Below are 19,483 nucleotides of genomic sequence, written 5' to 3' on the forward strand. Positions count from 1 at the left end.
CTACAGAGTAATGAAGCTGTTTCCATGTAAACATCTTTTTTTATATAACTTCATTAGTAACTAAGATAATCTTACCTCCAATGTATGAAACTACCACCTTAGTTGTTAAACTGAAAACACGGGGAAGAGTTATCCTGATATAGATAGAAAAACAACAGAATGTACTGCAAGAGAGTATAGATCTAGATATAAAGAGCTGACAAACTTTATCTTGTCACTAGTGAAAACAACATGCCCTTGACTCTTGGAGTGAGCATAACTGTGTTTTCCAGGATCCTTGACTGGAAAGATGTTCAGAGGTTTTAAGGGTGACTTTTCTCAACGTCTATTAGCAGACATCTGTGTTCAGACCATATGTCACGATCAGAGGTGTCAAGTAACAAAGTAAAAATTCTTTGTTACCATACTTAAGTAAAAATTTTGGCTATCTTTACTTCACTCAAGTAATCATTTTTTAGCTGACATTTTACTTCTACTCTTTACATTTTCAGACTTTCTACTCCACAAGTTTCAAAAATCATCTCACTACTCCCGTTTCATTCCAGCTTGTCATAGCTCAAAAAGACACACCAAAAAAAAGTAAAAACATATCCTAAAATCGCTGAGATAATGTCATCCAGAAAGAGTGAATTTGATTGTGTATGGATGAGATGTATAAATGCAAAACCATTCCAAGACCCCATTGGTTTGTACGTGATCCATCACACCTACACATGACACAAATCAGGCCACACTTCAGCGAAGACATAACAGACGTATGTAGCTCAGTATGAAGATGTCCGTGGAAGAGAAGTGAGTGGACACTTTAACTTCTACAAAAGTCTTTTTAAACCCTAGTATCTATACTTCTACTAGAGTAATGAATGTCAATACTTTTGACACCTCTGTTCAAGATTAATGGAAATTTTTAAAGAGAGGGTATCCTGATTTCCCTTGTTCTGAATATGGGTATAAAGTAACAATGCTGGATGTCAACTCCAAATGTGTGCAAATTGTCAAACTCCTACACATGTGTATGTTGCAGGAATCCCTAAATTGGGCCTCCATAAAGCTAGCCAATCAGAGAGGAGGGGAGGTTTGGAACGGGAAATCTTAAAGAGACAGTAACTAAAATGAAGTTTTTCCAAGAGGTGTTGAAAAATAGCAAAAGATCTTCATGATATTTGCTGAAGTAGAAAGATCATCGCATGAGGATCTCCTTAGAGGTTTATGATATGTTGGCCTCAAACACCAAGGGCTGCCTCCCCGCCAATCAGAGGGAGAGGGTTAAGAAAAGAGCCTTAAAGCAACAGCAGATAAAATGAAGTGTTTCAGACAAAGGCTTGATGATTGTCTGCCTGAGTCGTGGTGTTAAACACTCTTGAAAAGAAATCACTGCAGCAGCTAACAGCATTGGTGTTACAAACTGAACTCCAGCTGAGATTTAAGCATTTAGTTTAAACATCCTTGTTTAAAACCTGTTTGTCTGTGATAGCTCACACCTCTTTCCCAGGTGTCTAAAAATGCTCATTACTTATATATATATATATATATATATATATATATATATATATATATATATATATATATATATATATATATATATATATATATATATATATATATATATATATATATATATATATATATTCATTTTTATGCTTTCAAAACAGTCAAAGCGCATTTTGCCTTTGGCCACTTTTCTTGGCTTAACATCCCATTTGCAAAAACCAACCAAGACTCATGTATCAATTTGGTGTTCCTTTAAGAAAAAGAAACATGTGATTGATGTTTTTACACTTTATCTTTGCACTTAAACAGATATTTGAATGAACAACCCTTTGAGATGCAGATGTGTGTATTTGTCATCATAGTCTTTATTGTGACACAAAACAGCCAATGTTTTATCGACCACCGTGGAGGTATTTTTTTATCTGCTCTACTTTGATCATTTTAAGGATGCCACCAATGTAAACAACCTATTTACAAAATGAATAAGGAAGGACGCGGGCATCAGTTCTAATAATTGAAGGAAGAAGTGAACGTCAGCCAGCGGCATAAATGACAGCCTGATGGAAACAGCACAGGAGGGACATGTAGCTGTGATATATTTCCTCGATGTGTTAGTGCCGGGAAATAATTGGAAGTGCTGAAACAAGCAGCCAAAGAGCCCTGAAATCTCCACTGTTTATCATTTTTCTGTCATTTCTATTTCACTCTGCTCAGTTCCTGTATGAAGTTATTGATTTAGGAGGAGTACAGAGAGGTTGCCTTCTTTCAGGCTGTGTGAATCAATATTGAAATCTCAGGCCTTCAGACATGGCTTCTGTAGCAGTGCTTTTAACATACAGAATCGAGTGGAGTGAATGAATGGATTGGACGACGCCATGGGAAACTTAGAGTCTGCTGAGTTTTCTTAGAGGTACATCACATCTTTAAATCTGCATCACAGCATCCCAAACACATGTCGGACATTTTTAAAATCAAGACTGTAAAAAAATGTTACTTCCTGCTTCTTACAAAGAGACATGCCCCATTTCTCTCAGTAGCATCAAGGAAAAATGAAGCACAGCGAGTTTAACGAAGAGGACCGCCTGCCGTCTTTATTTTCATCCCCCTGCACAAACACAGACTCAAACTGTGTGTGAGCATCCTTTCATACATCAAGACACTTAGCCCCTGACATGAGGTTTAATTTTGTTCCCAGTGAGTGACCGCTTTTAATTGCATCAGGAGCATTAAGGCCTCGCTGTAATGAGTTCAGATGTAAAGTCATTACAGGAATGTGTAATCAATGAGTGATTAGAAAGAGAGGACGTTCCCATGAGAGGTCAGATCATTGAACAAAAAAACAAATGCAACAGAGGTATCAGAGTCCCGACAAAACATCACAGGCAGTGACATTTGATGGAGAATATTTAATGTGGTGTTTTTGCTCTGGTACAACTGATCTTAGGGTTTTGCTTTTGGATGTTTGACAGATATTGATATTTATTCACTGTACCTGCAGCTGTTTGGTAGTTAGAGTTGCAGAGGATTTAATCCAGTAATGGTTTTGTGAATTAATGGTTTTGGACACAAACTCAGGCACTCAAATCATTTTGTGTGCTATTTATTCTGGAGTACACAAAGTAGAGACTTAAATCCTCTTTAAAGCTACTGCAAAGAACTTTCTGTTTGCTTTAAAGGTGGGGTGTTTAGAAGTTGGCAGCAATTTGCTGAACAGAAACAGTGGAAGTGAGATGTGAAGTATCTTAAAATAAGTGTTCAGTAATCTCCTTTAAACTTCTGTTTTCTTTTCACTAAGTTAGAAAAAAGCTTTTTATATTTGTATTACCATGGGTCGTGCTTATAGAGGGAGACATAACAAGTAGCCATGTTTGTTTGTGGCAGATTTTAAGGGACAGAAAGAGCAAAACGTGGTTTTCAGTTTGAAATACACCGGTCCTGAAATCTACCTAGACATCAGGTGGAGAAGAAGAGATGGGGCCGTTGTTTTTGTTGATGTTGTTGTTGAAGAAGAAAAAGAGAGTACATCTTTGATGTTTTGAACAAACAACTAGTATTGAGGGTATTTTAATTAATTATTTTGATTTTAATTTGTATTGAGAATATTTTAGGATGTGGAATCACAATAATCCGCCTCATAGGTGTAAATTAGAGGTGCACGGATCACAGTTTTCTGTCCGATCACTAATCACTGATCTTCAAAAAACCTGACCTGCCGATACTTTTTATTTTTTATTTTTTTATAACTGACAGCATAAACCTTCAATGTTCCGATCTTATTTTATTGAAAATCATTGAATGATACTTGTGAAACAATAGGATCTTTATGTTATAACTTAAACAACCAATAAAGTGTCCTGAGTTTTATGTCTTAGAGCAAAAAGCAACAATGGCTGCCAGACCTTCCCGGAGGTATGCAAGATCAGTTTCACATGTAGGGATGGGCTGATCACAAATCACCCCAAAATGAAGGAAAACGGCATTGATCGGTGCATGTCTAGTGTAAATCAAAACCGATTAGGAAGAAATGATGTGAAACTGAGACAGACAACAACTTAAAGGAGAGTAAACATCCGTGTAGTGTTTCAATCTAGAAGTCATCAAGAAAAAGTTCAGTCTGAAGGACAACGCTGAAGGATTTTTTTTAAAGGATTCTTTATCATTGTGAGATAGTGCCGTTTTCACCATATGTGTACATAACTCCACCATAAATGTTCGGATTGCTTTGCAAAACAATACAAGACAAGGTCACCATAATTTCTGACAGATGTAAAAGTATGATCCAGATCCTGGCAATATTCTGGATTCTAAGATCTGGAATAGAAAATATGTACTGGGTCATCATAATTTTCAACACCGTCAGGAAACAAAATGTTAGTACAAACCTGCAACCATCACCAAATTGTATCAGACAGTTTGGTGAAAGGGAGTATAACATTAAAGTAGGACTTAGGTGTTGATGACAATCACAAAATGCTTGGTGGATGTCTACGCTCTCTGACTGCTTTTCTATTTCATACTAAACTGCATTTTTTTATTGTTTATGGTATAGTCCAACAAACTTAACTGTTTCTATGTTTGACAGTCAGAGGTGTATTTGTCTTTTACTGTAAAACAGTACAGAGATGGTATCAGAGGGTTATGAGGTTGATTCTGGAGCTTTCTATGAGACATGTCCTGCAACATCAACGCCCATCATGATGATTAGAATAAATGATGTCATCTTCAAGATCTTGTTTGATCTGCAAAGACTTCCGTCACTTAGTGATGTGATGTTTTTGCGGCAGATGGGCTCATTCTAAAATCTGAACGCTCAGTGCTCAGTTGCTAGAATTCTTATTTCTAGACACTGGGTCTTTAAGTAGCAACTTTTAAAATCACATCTGCCCTTCTAGTGTTCACTTGAGGTCGATTCCAGCTCTTTATAAATTCCCAGAAACACTAACAACAAAACAAAAATGTGAATCACTTGAGGAAAATGAGATGTTATAAAACAGAAAATTGTCGGCCCCAGATGACGGGTCAAATCAAAGTTTTTGGGAAACGATCCTTGGCTGCTTTTAGATAAATATTTATGTATGTTGTCGCCCTGAACAGCGAAGTTGCATACAAATACACAGACACAGGTTCACTGAAGTGAACAGACGTTATTAACATTCATTGTATCTGTCCTGGTAAAGCATCAGCTCCTGCATTACAAACAAGTTACCCAACAACTCTATTGTAAAGGGATGACAGTGTTCAGCAAGAACACAAACATGAAGCTTGGTGGAGGAATAAAGAAGAAAAAATTGCTTTTGTTCATCCTCACCTGGAGGACAGAAGAAAATGTCAAGTCGCCCTTGAAGTCGTTGTCGTCTCGCCTCTTAAACGTCTTTGCTTTGAGCCAAACAATACCACGGTTTCAGTTTGCAAGTTCATTATCTTGAGAGTAAATCAATGTGTTTGGAACTCTCCACTTAACACCAGCTCTGACTGACTGTAGTGGGTCTAAAGTTTATTGAAATACACAGCTGAGTGTCAAATCATGGGAAGAAATAGCACCATTATTCTACAAAATCATAAGCACTTCAGGTTTTCGACATCTGTTATCTGTTTGTGTGTTTGTGCGTCAGCAGATTCTGACAAAAAAAGGAGATGAAGAGGTGCAATTTCACTCACGGCGCCACATGCTGCTCTAAAACCAAACAGGATAACTATGCACAACGCGTATTGTTGACATTTCACAGAAGCCCCACTGTTACATTCAGAAAGCATCAGGGAAGAGCTACATCTCCTCTGTTCTCAGTAGTCAAATTGAGTTTCCCTGCTGATTGATGCCTCTCGCGATATAAGAATTTGTTCAAATGAATGTTTTTGAGATGAAAGGTTAACCGTCTTTTGCTTTCAGGCTGGAAAAAATAAAGTTGATGCAGAAATGATGAGTGATGGATGAGACCAAATAGGAGTGAGGGAAGGAAAGGAGGAAGGGGGGCAAGAGCTGGATCAGCCAGAGTGAACAGATGGGAGGGAGGGTGTGAGGGCTGGAGCGATGAGGAACAAAAGAGAGGAGTAGGAGGTCTGAGCAGTGGAACAATAGAAGAGGAGAAGGAAAGGAAGCAAGTGGATAAGGAAACAGACTGAGGATGAGCATTTGACTCATATTTCAGGAAGCAGTTTCTGATTGATAGAGACTATCTTATTCAGTATCCTGACAATCTGTGGTGGCTGTTGACAAAGTCAATTCTCTGTACTTAGTGTCAGACTTCTGAGATAACCAGAGAGGGGCTTGGTCATGAGGAAAGCGCGTGGACCGAGGCTTGGATGAGAGGAGGAGTATTGTGTGGCCTTGGCTGTGCAACGCCTGATTACACAAAGATAACAATCCGATGTTGGTTCCCCTTGAGACAAGGTCCAGTCAGATGGAGAGAGAAGAAAACAGAGCGAAAAATAAGAAGACACAGGCATTAATAAACACAGACGCAGGGATAAGATTTAGACTGCTGATAAGGTGAGCTTCTTCGCCTTTTGGTCGAGCATAAAACTGGAAATAATGCACAGAGAGACGAAACCAAGGGCAGGAGGGACAATACAGAGCAGCTGTTGTATTCAGAGAGCCTGTTGACTAATGAATGTGGATGACCTTTGGTTATACAATGATTATCATACTCTGGAGCAGCTTCACCAAGGTTTAGAGAGACAGTTCATCCTCTCTTATCTGTATTTGCACTGAGGTAATAATACTGGCAAAATGAAATTCTCCTTTACTCACTTCTGTTAGGCCAAATTAAAGCGATTAATTCCTTTGCTGTTCTTTGTTGTTCCTCCATTAAACACTTTATCCTTTCTGTTTGGATTTAATTACATTCATTAATTTTCAATAACTTCTCTATAACCTGAGGACAACTACACTCCTTTAACTCCTAAATTGAAGTTTAGCTCAATAGTGTTTATATAAAGGATCAAAATGAAATAAAGGCACCAGGGTTTATAGTTTTATGTATTATTAATTCATCTAACTTATGGAAAGCCATTTGAGCATGAAATCAATACCAGGGAAATCAACCATAGTTTAGCTCTACTAGTATTCAATTTTAGAGTACATGTACTCAATTTGGGTTATCTAGTGCTCGTGTAAACTTTACTGGTAAAGCAAAAAGTGTCACTAGTAGTTCTAGAAGAATGGAAAATTTCCAGTAGGAAACTTTAAAATGTTCACTAGTATTACTAGTGAGCTTTATATGTTACCAAAGAGGTGGGAAAAAAGGCAATTCAGGCTTCCCATTGGCTTTTGAAAATGTGACAACCAATTAGGGTGCTGTGTTTGTTAATAATCCCTCGTCCTCATTTGCATTAGGTAAAAAAATACTACTAGTGGCTCTTTTGGCTTTACTAGTAGAACTAGTACACTACAATCAGTCTACTAGTATTACTAGTAGGACATTTAAAGTTCACCGGTGGAAGCGGTAAACCAAAGTTTTGTTTAAAGAGGCTATGAGGAGCTTGAAAGTGATCTTGAAAAAGGCTTCCTTCTAGGTATTTGTCGGGTATCAGATATCAGATATTAGATCAGGTGGACCATGCTGGCTGATGAAGTTTAGTAGTGAGAACAAATAAAACAGAGATCTGTGTTTTTCTCTGCTAAAAATGTTTTCAATGACTAATTTTACAGTGATGGTGGGCACAGGAGTCTGTCAGACAGAAAAAGGACAAAAGATCAGGAGAAAGATAAACAGGCGAGTGATAGAGCCCGAGCTAAAGGCTAATTAGCTTGTAGCTAATAGCTCTGATTGGTAGATGACTGGCAGGACATAACCAGGATTCACTGACGTTACACATTAGAGCACCGGGCTGCCAGCTGCGCTAAATATAAACAGCTACTAAACTACATACAAACTGACAGTGTTTACTTGTTGTCACGCTAGCCTTCAGATACGTCGGAGCACCAGGCTGATGATAGCGCTACATATAGCCGGCTACTACAACGGTGTCTTGATGTCACATTTTAAACCATAGCCCTACATAACTGTACTGATAAATACCTTACCTCAGCATGTTGTATCCTGTTAAAAGTTATCTTGATCAAAGAAAATTTGTTTGATCCAATCTCCATTTAATTCCAAAACAAACGCGTGCCTCACTAAAAGTAATTTAAAACAGTGTGCGGAGACTTCGGGCCACAAGGTGGCGAGGGAGTGCAATTAAAACAGATCCTCCTCACAGCATCTTTAAATAGTAAAGGTTTTTGGCACACAACTGCGTGAGAAGACCTCACTAGTAAAGCAAAGTCGTCTACGAGTAGACAATTTTGTGTTAGATGTTGTACTAGTAGGCTTAGAAAATGTTGCTTGTAAAAACTCAAATCTGTACAGTGCTACTGGACAATCACTAGTGAACATTTTTAGTCTACTAGTACTATTAGTGGCACATTTTGCTTTGCTAGTAAAGTCTACATGTGCACTACTAAACCAAAATGGAGTACATGTACTCTGTAGAGCTGAAGTATGGTTTCACTGGTATCAATTTCATGCTGAAATGGCTTTCCATAAAGGCAGTACAGAGGGTACAGCAGGAAACAAGGTGAGGAGTGACATACAGGAAATTTGCCGCAGATTGGTTTTGAGGCTGGACTAACCACCAGACCATACCAGCGTCCCAGGATGATCAGTTTTAAAGCTCTGTAAGGGTGAAGTTATGCATAGACGTAGGGACATGAATGGCGCCTCTGTGACTTTGCCAGTCAGTGCCTGAAGAGGTGCTGGGGAGCCCAAAGAGCTACACCCTTAAATATGCAAACCTCTTTTTCATAATCTGTTCAAAAAGTTGTTGTTTCTACAAACAAATTGAGGTATGGAGACCAAAACGATTCTGCATCAGGCTGTAAACATGATTAATTAAGCTGTGAAAATAGTGATTCAAATACATCTTAAATAATGATTTTATAGCTATTGGAGTCAGCCTTCAGTGGACACCTGGGAGCTGTGGTTGTTTCCACTTGCACTGGATTGTACACGGCAGCTGTTTGTGCAAAAGCTGCAGATTTAAAAGATGAAGCTCTGAGCTAACAGAGTTTCTTTTATGTACTTCAGAGTCTGAGAAAACGGCTCAGATTTATGAAGAGCGGCAAAGAAAGAGTATCCAATTATCTTAACATCTACACAAACCAAAAGTTGTTTTAATGGCTCATGAGAGCACAATAAAGCATGAGCGTTTTATTAAAATGAGATCATTAGTCACAGGGAGCCCAGCTGCCTCACCGTGGTCTGTTCCTCTTCTCTCTTTCAGGCTATCGATGCTTCAAGGCCGTGTTGTTCCTCACAGGCCTCATGTTCGGCTCTGTGGTCATCTTTATGCTGTGCTACAAGGAGAGGGTGATGGACACGCAGCTCAGCGTTGAGGCGTCAGTGGGCATCGGCCTGGGCATCGGGACGCTGTGTGGCCTTGTGACCATGTTGGTCCGCAGTGTGGGGCTGTTTATGGTGGGCCTGCTGCTGGGCCTGCTGGTCGGAGTGGCTTCACTTGTGGTGAGGGAACATTTCAAACATTGCATCTTAAGTCCTTTTTGTTGCACGTCTTTTTCCTGATGCTTCGGCTGTAAATACTACACCAAACACACAAAACTGAACCCCCTCTCTCTTATTTTGAAGGCGATGGAGGAGTTCTACCATCCGAGAACAGTCTGGGTCCCTCTGGGTATCCTCCTGGGCTCTGGGACTTTATTTGCCGTCCTCACTCTTCAGTGGCAGCGCTGCTTTGTCACCCTCTCCACTGCCACATTTGGCTCTGCCATCATCACCGTCACCGTGGATTACTTTATAGAGCTGTTTGCTTTGGTGCACTACATCTACGAGAGACTGAGGGTAAGCTTGTGCATGTGTGTGTGTGTTTGTTTTGTGTGGTTTAACGCTCTGTATTTTTTGACAGGGGTTCAGCATCAGGTTGTTTATCTTGGTCGGTCTCGGCTAGTTAAAGCCAGTGTCGTAAGTCAGAGCGCATAATCACACTAATGCAAACATTTAAAAATTCAATGTGGCCATAAAACAGTCGTGCAGACCGTGAAACTGCTGAATAAAAATCAGTCTGATTGAAGAGATAGCTGCTCCTCCTGGAGCAAAATCTCTTTAATGAAATATCCGCCTGTCTGTCTCTGAACAGTGAGTCATATAATCTAAATGTTGGCATGACTTCACATGAAGGTACATCAGGTACCGTACAATCAGCCAGCGTCAGTGAACAAACAGTCTGTAATCAGCTCAGCTCCTGATTTAACTGCTGGATTATTTCTCTCAAAGTCGTAATCGATTGGATTGTAGGGGAAAAACTTAAACATACTTTGTTGGATGGTTGGATTGACTCAGGTAGGAGACTGATTTATGTTGATGATGATTTTAAAAGAAAGCGAAGGGATGATTAATGTTCCATGACAAAAAAATAAGAAAAAATATCAACTTTTTCAAACAGTTATTAAATTTTCAGCAGATCAATGATACCTGTCTGTGTCTGGAACAGAGTGCGAGTATAAGTTGAATGAGCATATTTTATACAATAACAACAAGTGTGATCTTTGCAGGTGGCACCCAAGAGGCCAGTGTGCTGGTTTACCTGGGTCATCTTGGGGGTGTGGCCTGTCCTGGCCTTACTGGGAGTGCTGATCCAATGGAAAGTCACTGCAGAAGGATTTTCCCACACAGAAGGTGAGAAGTGCTGTAGCCATCTATAACTTTAAAATCTATCCCTTCCTGCAGATGTGTTACAGTAGCTCTGGATTTAATATTCTGCTATCTTTTTGATTTTTACCTCTGTGCTGCAGGATGTAATACTTCATATTTTATCATTCTGAGATACTGCCCTGTTTCCTTCGGAGAAAAGTATAATCAAAAACAACTTGTACAATAGTAGCCTAACAAAAACAACACATAATCTAAAACTCTCCAGTCCCTGTTAGTCCTTCTTTAAGATTAAATATCTTACTCTTCAAAAGTTTAATGGCTTACTTTGTTGGTGATTGTACAAAACACTCAGCAGCCACTTTATTAGGAACACCTGTTAAACTGATTGTAAACACTGATATCTAATCAGCCAACCACATGGCGGCAACTAAACTACTTTCTGGGGTACAAACAAAGCATCAGAATGGAGAAAAAGGTAATTTAAAGGTTGGGTCTGCGGGATTTTTGTTACTTGTTCAGTGCCAGCGGTAGCCCACACCCACTGCCTCTAATCAAAGCTACAGGAGCACGCTCTCTAGACCAGCGACCACCTGTAGCATTGTGTTTCTATGTGGGAGAGACTTGAGAGCTGTGCACTTGACTTGGCATGTTAGCACAAGCTAAACACATATTTGATACATACCTGGTTAGCATAAAGCTAACTCACGTTGCTCTTCATCCCTTGCTGCTCTTCAAGTTCCTGAAAGCGAGTAAAAGTGGAGCCAAGCTTTCCCATCATTTAGGAAAAATATTTATCTATTTGGCATTTCACCCTTGCTCTTCACCCAGAAACGTCCTGACAAAACCAAAAAATCAACAGGCAGAGGAGGGGGGTTGAGGCAGACACAGACACTGACACACATATAAAGAGGCTCAGATGTGACGATTGAGCAGGATTATTCCCATAAAAGTTGGCATTTTATTTTTGCAGGAAATCCTGAAGACCCTACCTTTAAGTGACTTTGAATGTGGCGTGGTTGCTGGTATCAGATGGGCTGCTCAGAGTCTTTCAGAAACGGCTTTTCACACACAAAAATCTCCAGCATTTACAGTGAATGGCCTGAAAAGGAGGAAAAATCTAGTGAGCAGCACTCTAGGCGTGTTACTATCAAGGTATGCCTAAAAAAAGTGTTTGGTGAGTGTGTCTAAGAATAAGTAGCCATCATGATTCATTTTCTGGCAACAGGACTGAGGACTCAAATTCAGACTCTGGCAGACAAGTTTGCAAGTGGGAGTTGAGGTTAGGGTGACATGAAAAAGCAGGTCCAAGCTGCTACAGCAGGTTTAGAAAACTCACAAATTCTAAGGACAGTAGAGAGGAGACAGTGTCTGAAACTTTGAGGAGTGACAAAGACAGATGGATGGAGGATCTTAATGAAATGTATCCTTATTTAAATGTTTAAAGTAAAGTCAGACACAGCTAACTTCAGACACAGCCTTAGTTTTCTCTAACTTAGAAAATTGGATGTGCTCTGAAACAGCTGAATCAATAGAGGCAGTGCTCACCTCCCCGTGTCCGCTCTAACTTCATGGTAATGTGAGCCACAGGCGGCAGTTGAGGCCGACGCAGACCTGTTAGAAAAAGGTTTAGGAATATGTTTGATCAAGCTTAAATCAGAAATGTGTTCAGGCAGGGAGGGATAATCTGCGAGGTCTGTTTTTCAGCCTTAATATTGGAGTTTGGATCTTTGATAGGGTTCAACTTTGGAGTGCAGCTTTGAAGTCAAGTTACAGTTTTATCACCCATCTCCATAGCAATGGCTGTGTAATAAGGGAAGACTGGTGCTACACCCACAAGCTGAAAGTGTGCATTAAGGCTGGATTAAACACAAATGTATTTTTCTGATGCACATCTCCTGTTTGTTTTTTAATTTGATTGAACATTTAATCTTAGTTGCTTTGAAATCGTGTCAGCTGCGTGGATAAATGATGAAGCTCCCACTGTCACAAGCTGGTACCATTTTAAATGATTGAAAAATCTGTCCTTGTTCATTAAACAGTCAGTTCAATGGAAGCTTAAAGAGTCTCAGCCATTACAATAGCAGAAACAAATGTGTGTGTCTATATGTGTGGGAGTCTGAACATGAGTGTTGTCAGCAGAATGGGATACTGCCTTCTCTGAAAGCAGCCACAACACAGATGGCGAGATCACACACACGCACAAGCACACAGCGTAACTTCAGAACAACACACACACACAGAGAGAGACAGAAATACACAGGGGCAAAGTTTCTCCCTGAAACCCAAACAACTTAAATTGAAACACCCACATCTCGTTTATTTGCAGAGGCACACACATTAAGTCCTACATTTGATCTTTGCTGGCATGTGACGTGCTGAGTTATAGTGTCTTAGAAGAAGTCACACATGGCCTCAAATAATGGGATTAAACAGCCAGCTGCCATGGCTTCCAGTCAGAGGGTGTGGGCAAAGAGATAGAGGAAGCTTTTTGGTGCTATTTTAAAAAATGTACAATTGTGTGTGTGTGGGGGAGTGAGAGCTAGAAATGGATTCAGACAGGAAGAAGGAAAGGGCAGGCAAAAACTGCTGTTGTGCAACGGAATCAATTCTCCAAAATTCAGGAGAAATGGCTTTGTTCGAGGGAGAGAGATGCTTGAAAAACTTAACTCATTATGATGAAACAACATGCTTTGGGGAGAAGACAGAAGAAACTTGATCAATCCTGAAAAAAAAGTCATTGTTATTCATTTATTTATACATTTATAAATGTGTAGGCCAAAAAATACACACACAGGATCTTACAGACATGCAACAATGGCGAGATGTCATAGTTTGAGACCGCACATGATTGCATGTGTCCAGCAATTTGGAGCTTGGTGTTTTGCTTTAGAGGGCAGAGCTCAAAAAGTTAAATGGCACCTCTCAAGTTTTCATACTTTGTACCAATGACTTTATATCAATATGGATAGCACACTTCCATCCTTTCCTACTGTGAAAATTGAAGCTAAAATACATTCTTAATCAAGCGGCAACCTCCAGTCTGAATATAATAAAATAAAATGAGACAATGTGGAAGTGCTAAAATCTGCTGTTTCTCGAGTACTGGAAGTCACATACATACTGAGCCAAAACAAGCTGTTTTTACGGAAATAGCCATATTTACAGCCTGGTGCAAAAATTGCTTCCTGTCTGAAACACTAATTTCACTGTCGTCACACACAGTATGAGGGTGAATTGCTTTCTGACTCAGTGGTTTAAAATAAATTAGTAATGCGCGTTCACCCAATCAGAGGCACAGCTCAGCTCACATGACTGATGGGCACTCTATAGCTGTAAATTTGGATACTTAAAGCCTGCCCCATTTCCAATACGGCCGCTCCAGCTGTTTTGCTTCAAAACTCAGTTTCAGAGCAAGCAAGTGATGTCAGGGAGTCTACGTCCATTAGGAGTGGGCGATATAGCCTTAGAATTATAGCACAATATTTTAAGGAAAAGGAAAAGAAAAACTTATTATTAGTGGTTTCTGCTTGTGAATAACAGCATTTTTATTGCACACACAGTATGGAAGCCACTTTTAAAATCATTTACTACCACTACACAAGCTTGAAATGTAAACATATGAAGTGGGTCAGATCCAGAGGAAGTTTTGGAGGAGGAAAAGTTATTGTTGAAAGTAAAAAACTAAATAATTCTATACGACACAACACATTCTTTCTATAAGGACACCAACAGAAAGGAGAAGGTATGGACTGAAAGTGCTGAAGTTTAAGGAGGACCAGATGAGCTTAACATGCTAATTAATGACCATGAAAGTATGTTGTCATGGGTGGATTCCTGCAGGAACATGCGGTTCTCCTGTGATCTTGTGATCTCGGATATCCAGCTGCTGTGGGTGCTGCCCTGCGCTGTGGGGCGCTCATGCTTTATGTGTGTGAATTAGGGGTAATGCTGATACAGGGTTCAGACGTTCAGCTTGACCACATGTCCGTCGTAGAGGAAAAAAAATTGCACCGATACTAACATGCTAATGTTGATGCTGCTGTGCTACTTATGCTCTTGGTCATTACAACAGGGAGCGTCATACGTCATTGCTTCTCTGCACTGTAAATATCACGAAATGACAAATTTATATTGTCAAAAACATGATTGTATATTAATATTGTAGAGGATATGATATGGGAAACCCCTAACTTCCATTTATTATACGATTAATGGTCTCAAAGGATGCTGATGTTTTGTCTATGTAGGAGTGATTTAGTTTGTTGGACCACATGACCAATCACATATCCCTAACTGAGTCTGTCATGGCTAACCTCTAAAAATGATCCATATTTTGAAGAGAATCTTTGAGTTTAACTCAAATTATTTAAAGTTAAACCGTACCATCAAATATATTTACCTCAATACTGTCATCAAAACTTACCTTGATAGGACTTCTAGACTCCAAATCCAGAAATGTTGTCTTAATGTAAACACTACAGCCTGGTGAAGTACTGATAGACGATGAACAATGTGCTTGGTATTATTTGCACACGTGATTCAAGTTTACACAGTTGAATTTGCATTGATTTGAGTTGTTTTAACCAAAATTGTTTTTTGCACCTCGTTGAAGTTGATTATAAGGAAAAAAAATATTCAAAATTTACAAGCCAAAATTTCTTGTGGACACCAACAAAACCCTGAAAATTTACATTATTCCTAAGTTAATATTCCCATGAAAATTAAAGGAAACTTTCCTGAAAATCACAAAAAGAAAAACAAATTTAAAAAAAAGTCCACCCTTTGCAACCATAGTTGAAATATTTAAATATTTGTATTATATTTATATTATATTTAATATTTCATATTAATATTTTTATATATAAAAATATTAATATGAAATATTTTAAAAAAAAGAAATTAAATAAATAAAAAAGAATGAATAAATAAATAAAAATAAAAGAGGTATGATTTAAGACTATTACTACAGCTAGTCACCAGGGGGAGCTCTAAATATTTTGGCCCTACTCAGAGTAGCTAACCTCCTGTCCATGGTTTTATAAAGTTTATGATCCGAAAAAACTTCAAACCTAGTCTCTAAAGTCTCAGCCAGTGCTACCCTGACACCATGTCACAAACTGTGTAATGTACTGAGCACATACTGGTCTGTATTACTGTTATCACTCACTCTGAAGGCAAACAACATCTCTCTTCAAACCCGTTACACTGAAATAAACAATCATAAACAGTAAAAGATTTTTTAACAATACTGAAAGATGGAGGAGACTCAAGCGAGAAAACTGAATGTTGTTGCACTCTGCAGCTCTGAGATAAGAGTGGGGTCAGTCGGAGTCATCACTGCATCACTTAGAAACCTCTATTTATGTACCAACACTGTATAAGTGAATCATAGATGTACTTTGCTGTCAGATTTTTTTCTGAAGTCTTTAGCTGCTAAAAGGGTTCTCAGTGGCAACGAGCCCTGTATTGGCAGAGAACACAGGGCTGAGAAAGAGAGAAGGCAAACAGAGGGAGCAGGGGATCTGGGGGAAGGGTGATTAACTGGGGCACAACGGGAAAGCAGGGCGGCCGAGTGGAGCAGTGAGGAAAAGCATCCGTCTGTTAACCCATTGAATGGTGTGTGGGACCTTGCGTGAAAGAATTAGCATACACGTGTTTGCTTTGTCCTTTTCTTATGTAAAAAAAAAAAAAACATACAAATTTGTGTTTCTATACTTATAAGAATCCCCCAAACCAGTAAAAGCAAAACCTAAACCAGAACAATGAATCCCTCTGAGAAAAAAAATGAAGGAAAACACACTTTCCATACCCACAAGGTCTTAATCTCACAATGGTTCTCATAAGGGTATAAGGATGTGGAAACACACACACTCACACACATACACACAGTAGCATGTAGCTGGAGAGGCCTGCGGTGGGGTGAGCTGAGGAAAAGAAAAGGGGGGGTATCATTAAGCAGTTTCCCTGGCAGATGGTGCCTCGTTAGCTGTCCGCCTGCACAAAGAAACAACAATAGACCTCATAACACTTCCACACCCACTCACACACATCCACACACACACACACACACACAGTAACTGTGATGCATGCAGTACGTCATGTGTTGGTGGAGATCAGCAGGGTTTTGCTTGTGACCCAACATAATGAACACGGAGCAAATCCCAAACACAGCTGAATCAAAGTGCTGACAAACTACTAAATCCAAAAATAGTTGTCCGTGTAATTACTGGACAGCAAGACAGGATGGATTCTGGACATCCTTTGCTGGGGTGGGTGTGAAAATAACACAAACACAGTCACCCACTCACAATATGTCAGGGGACTGAGCAGCTCTGTACAGTCATCAGACTGCGTGAAGGACGGGAAGTGGATGTATATGGTTTCCCTTCCTGTCTATCTCTCATACCGTTACAATAATCTCCATAGTGATGACTTTCCACCAGCACTCAGATGCTAATTAAAACATATATAAATAAACGGGCTGAAGGCTTGTCTCGCTTTAGTCGTCACTCTGAGTGATCTTCAGTACGAGCTGTATTTTTCTCTCTGAAAGCTCTAAATCCCCAATTATTATCCATTTGTCCTTCTCTCCGTCTCACAAATCTCTCATCTCTGATCCCTTCCCTCCAGTGGTTCTCAGCCGACAGCAACGAAGGGTCCAGCTCATGCGGATCAAACAGCGGGAAGAGCGGCTGAAAAAGGAGAAGGAGAACAAGAAGAAGAAGAAACGGCAAACCCAGAAGACCACCATCAAGCAAAAAGCTCACACCCATCACCACCACCACCACCAGCAGTACCACCACCCACCAGCATCCCATCCTCACCACCAGGCCCAGGGCTCTCAGCCTCCCAAAGTCCCCCCGCCCCAGACCGAGCCGGGCTACCACAGAAAATCTAACCCCAAGAGGCGCTTTGACGGAGACGTGCTGTCACCGGTAGGAAGAAGAATCCTCATTAGTGCTTTGAGGAAATGCAGTTTGAAATTTTACTGAGAAAGCTCTGCTTTTAGATTGTTTTTCAAGAAATGATCAAAAGAATTTCTTTTGTTGTTTTTTGTTCTTAACTAAGAGAAAACATAAATGAATAACCAAGCACTTAGTTAAAAGTAGAGTCTGCAGAATTTTTCTAAAAAAATAGAATGTCAACTTTTCCAGGAATAATTCCACTTAATTGTTTCCTATGAGCTTCTATGTGCATGTCAGTGTCTGCCCCAGCCCCCTCCTCTACCTGTATGTTGATGTTTTAGATTGTATCAGGACGTTTCCTGGTGGATAATTAAGCTTGGTTTCTGCTTGACGTGTCAGCGAGGAACAGATGATGTCATTTTAGCAGCCTTGCCCCCTCGCAAGGTTACTTTTACGTAGAAAACTTCTACATCACGCACCTCCGAAACTCTCTAATTTCCACATATCTCCATGCAGACAATCAGGAGCTCCCAGCATCTGAAGTACAAAGTACTTTATGTGATTCATCACGCAGAGATCACCGTTATACCTGTGTAATGAACCACTCCGGACATGAAATTGCGACCAAACTTGGCAGAGAAGAGGAAAAAAAAATGTAAACAGTGTAAATAATTCTACTCTAGTTTAGTAAAGTGGTGAATGTGCATTTTGGGAAAGGATGCTGTGCCGAATGTTAAAAAAGTATAAAAGCCACGTGCGCTTCTCTCATGCTGATTCTGTACGTCTCATTTCCGTGCATTGAGTTTATGTTGGAAGCATAATACAGCCTTTATCGAGACCACAGTAAGCACATGACTTTGTGTTGATGACCACGAGTGGAGGAAGCTATCCTGAGGGGCTAGGATAGTGTACGTAGCCAAGAGAAAGAAAAACACAAGCAATGTGAAACAAAATGCCAAATACATCAAGTTTTTTCAAAAACAAAGGTGTAGCTTGGCTCGACTTTCATTTTCGGACACTTTAAGTGCAGCACGGGGCGAGGTTACTTTGTGTCAAATACCTGTGATTAGCTTGTGCTAACATGCTAAGTCAGGTGCACAGCTCTCGAGTCTCTCCCACGTAGAAACATGATGCTGCAGGTGGTTGCTGGACTAGTGAGTGTGTTCAAGTAGTCATGGTTGGAGGTAGTGGGTGTGGGCTGCCGCTGGCACTGATCCAAGAAGGAGTAGCCCAGTTTGGATTTGTGTTTACTAACAAGTAACAAAAACTCCTGCAGACCCTACCTTTAAAAAAATGTTGTGCATACCTATGAGTTTTGAGTCATTGTGCCAAAGTTATTTTGTATACCTACCGTTACTTATTGACCCTCTCATCTGTCCATCCTCAGAGCTACATCAGGAGCTTCAGGGACAGACAAACAGACCGGCGAGCATACTCCCACAGTCGAATGAGCCGCACCAGGATGGGGGAACTCGACTATGACTGTGGCTCCCAAGTGCCCCTCACAGCCCCCAGTGGACCCCCAGTCCGTATCTGAGTCAGCGAAATGCACACAACCCAACTGTACATCGAAGAAAACCGCACAAGGATACTTAATTACTGTCTCAGTAAAGAGTTGGAAACTTTACCCTGACTGTGCCAACATTCAACTGCCTGTCCACAGACTGAAAGTCGCTTTGCCTCCAAGGTGGTTTGTGTCAGTCCTGCTCTGATTTTGGTTGTTGTTCCATCCAGTTCTGTTCTGAATGTCAAGACTCAAGAAGAGATCCCTTTCACTCGTCATAGCGACTGACTTCAGGCCTCTTGTGTAATTACTTTTAGGCCGATCAGGTCATGGATCATTGAAATATTTCTTTTGAACATTTGGATTTTTACAAAAATTGTGTTCCTTTGAGCCATAAATAGTGATTTTTGGCACATTTCAGCAAAGAAACATCAGTA

The 19,483-nt window shown here is 40.0% G+C and overlaps 1 protein-coding gene across 1 annotated transcript in view; it reads left to right on the top strand.

Annotated features, from left to right (window-relative positions):
* The window catches only part of tmem198aa (transmembrane protein 198aa), a 41,844-nt gene extending 22,430 nt beyond the window's left edge, over positions 1-19,414 (top strand). The window contains exons 3-7 of the mRNA XM_074695676.1: positions 9,253-9,491; positions 9,615-9,827; positions 10,538-10,661; positions 17,268-17,572; positions 18,930-19,414. Of these exons, the coding sequence (XP_074551777.1) occupies positions 9,253-9,491; positions 9,615-9,827; positions 10,538-10,661; positions 17,268-17,572; positions 18,930-19,079 (1,031 nt within the window). The 3' untranslated portion in view covers positions 19,080-19,414. The remainder of the gene's footprint in view (positions 1-9,252; positions 9,492-9,614; positions 9,828-10,537; positions 10,662-17,267; positions 17,573-18,929) is intronic.
* Positions 19,415-19,483: the final 69 nt, after the last annotated feature.

The sequence above is a fragment of the Halichoeres trimaculatus genome, unplaced genomic scaffold (assembly GCF_033239565.1).
Source record: "Halichoeres trimaculatus isolate MK-OKI-2021-1 unplaced genomic scaffold, fHalTri1.1 fHalTri1_scaffold_19, whole genome shotgun sequence".
In the NCBI taxonomy this organism is placed as follows: Eukaryota; Metazoa; Chordata; class Actinopteri; order Labriformes; family Labridae; genus Halichoeres; species Halichoeres trimaculatus.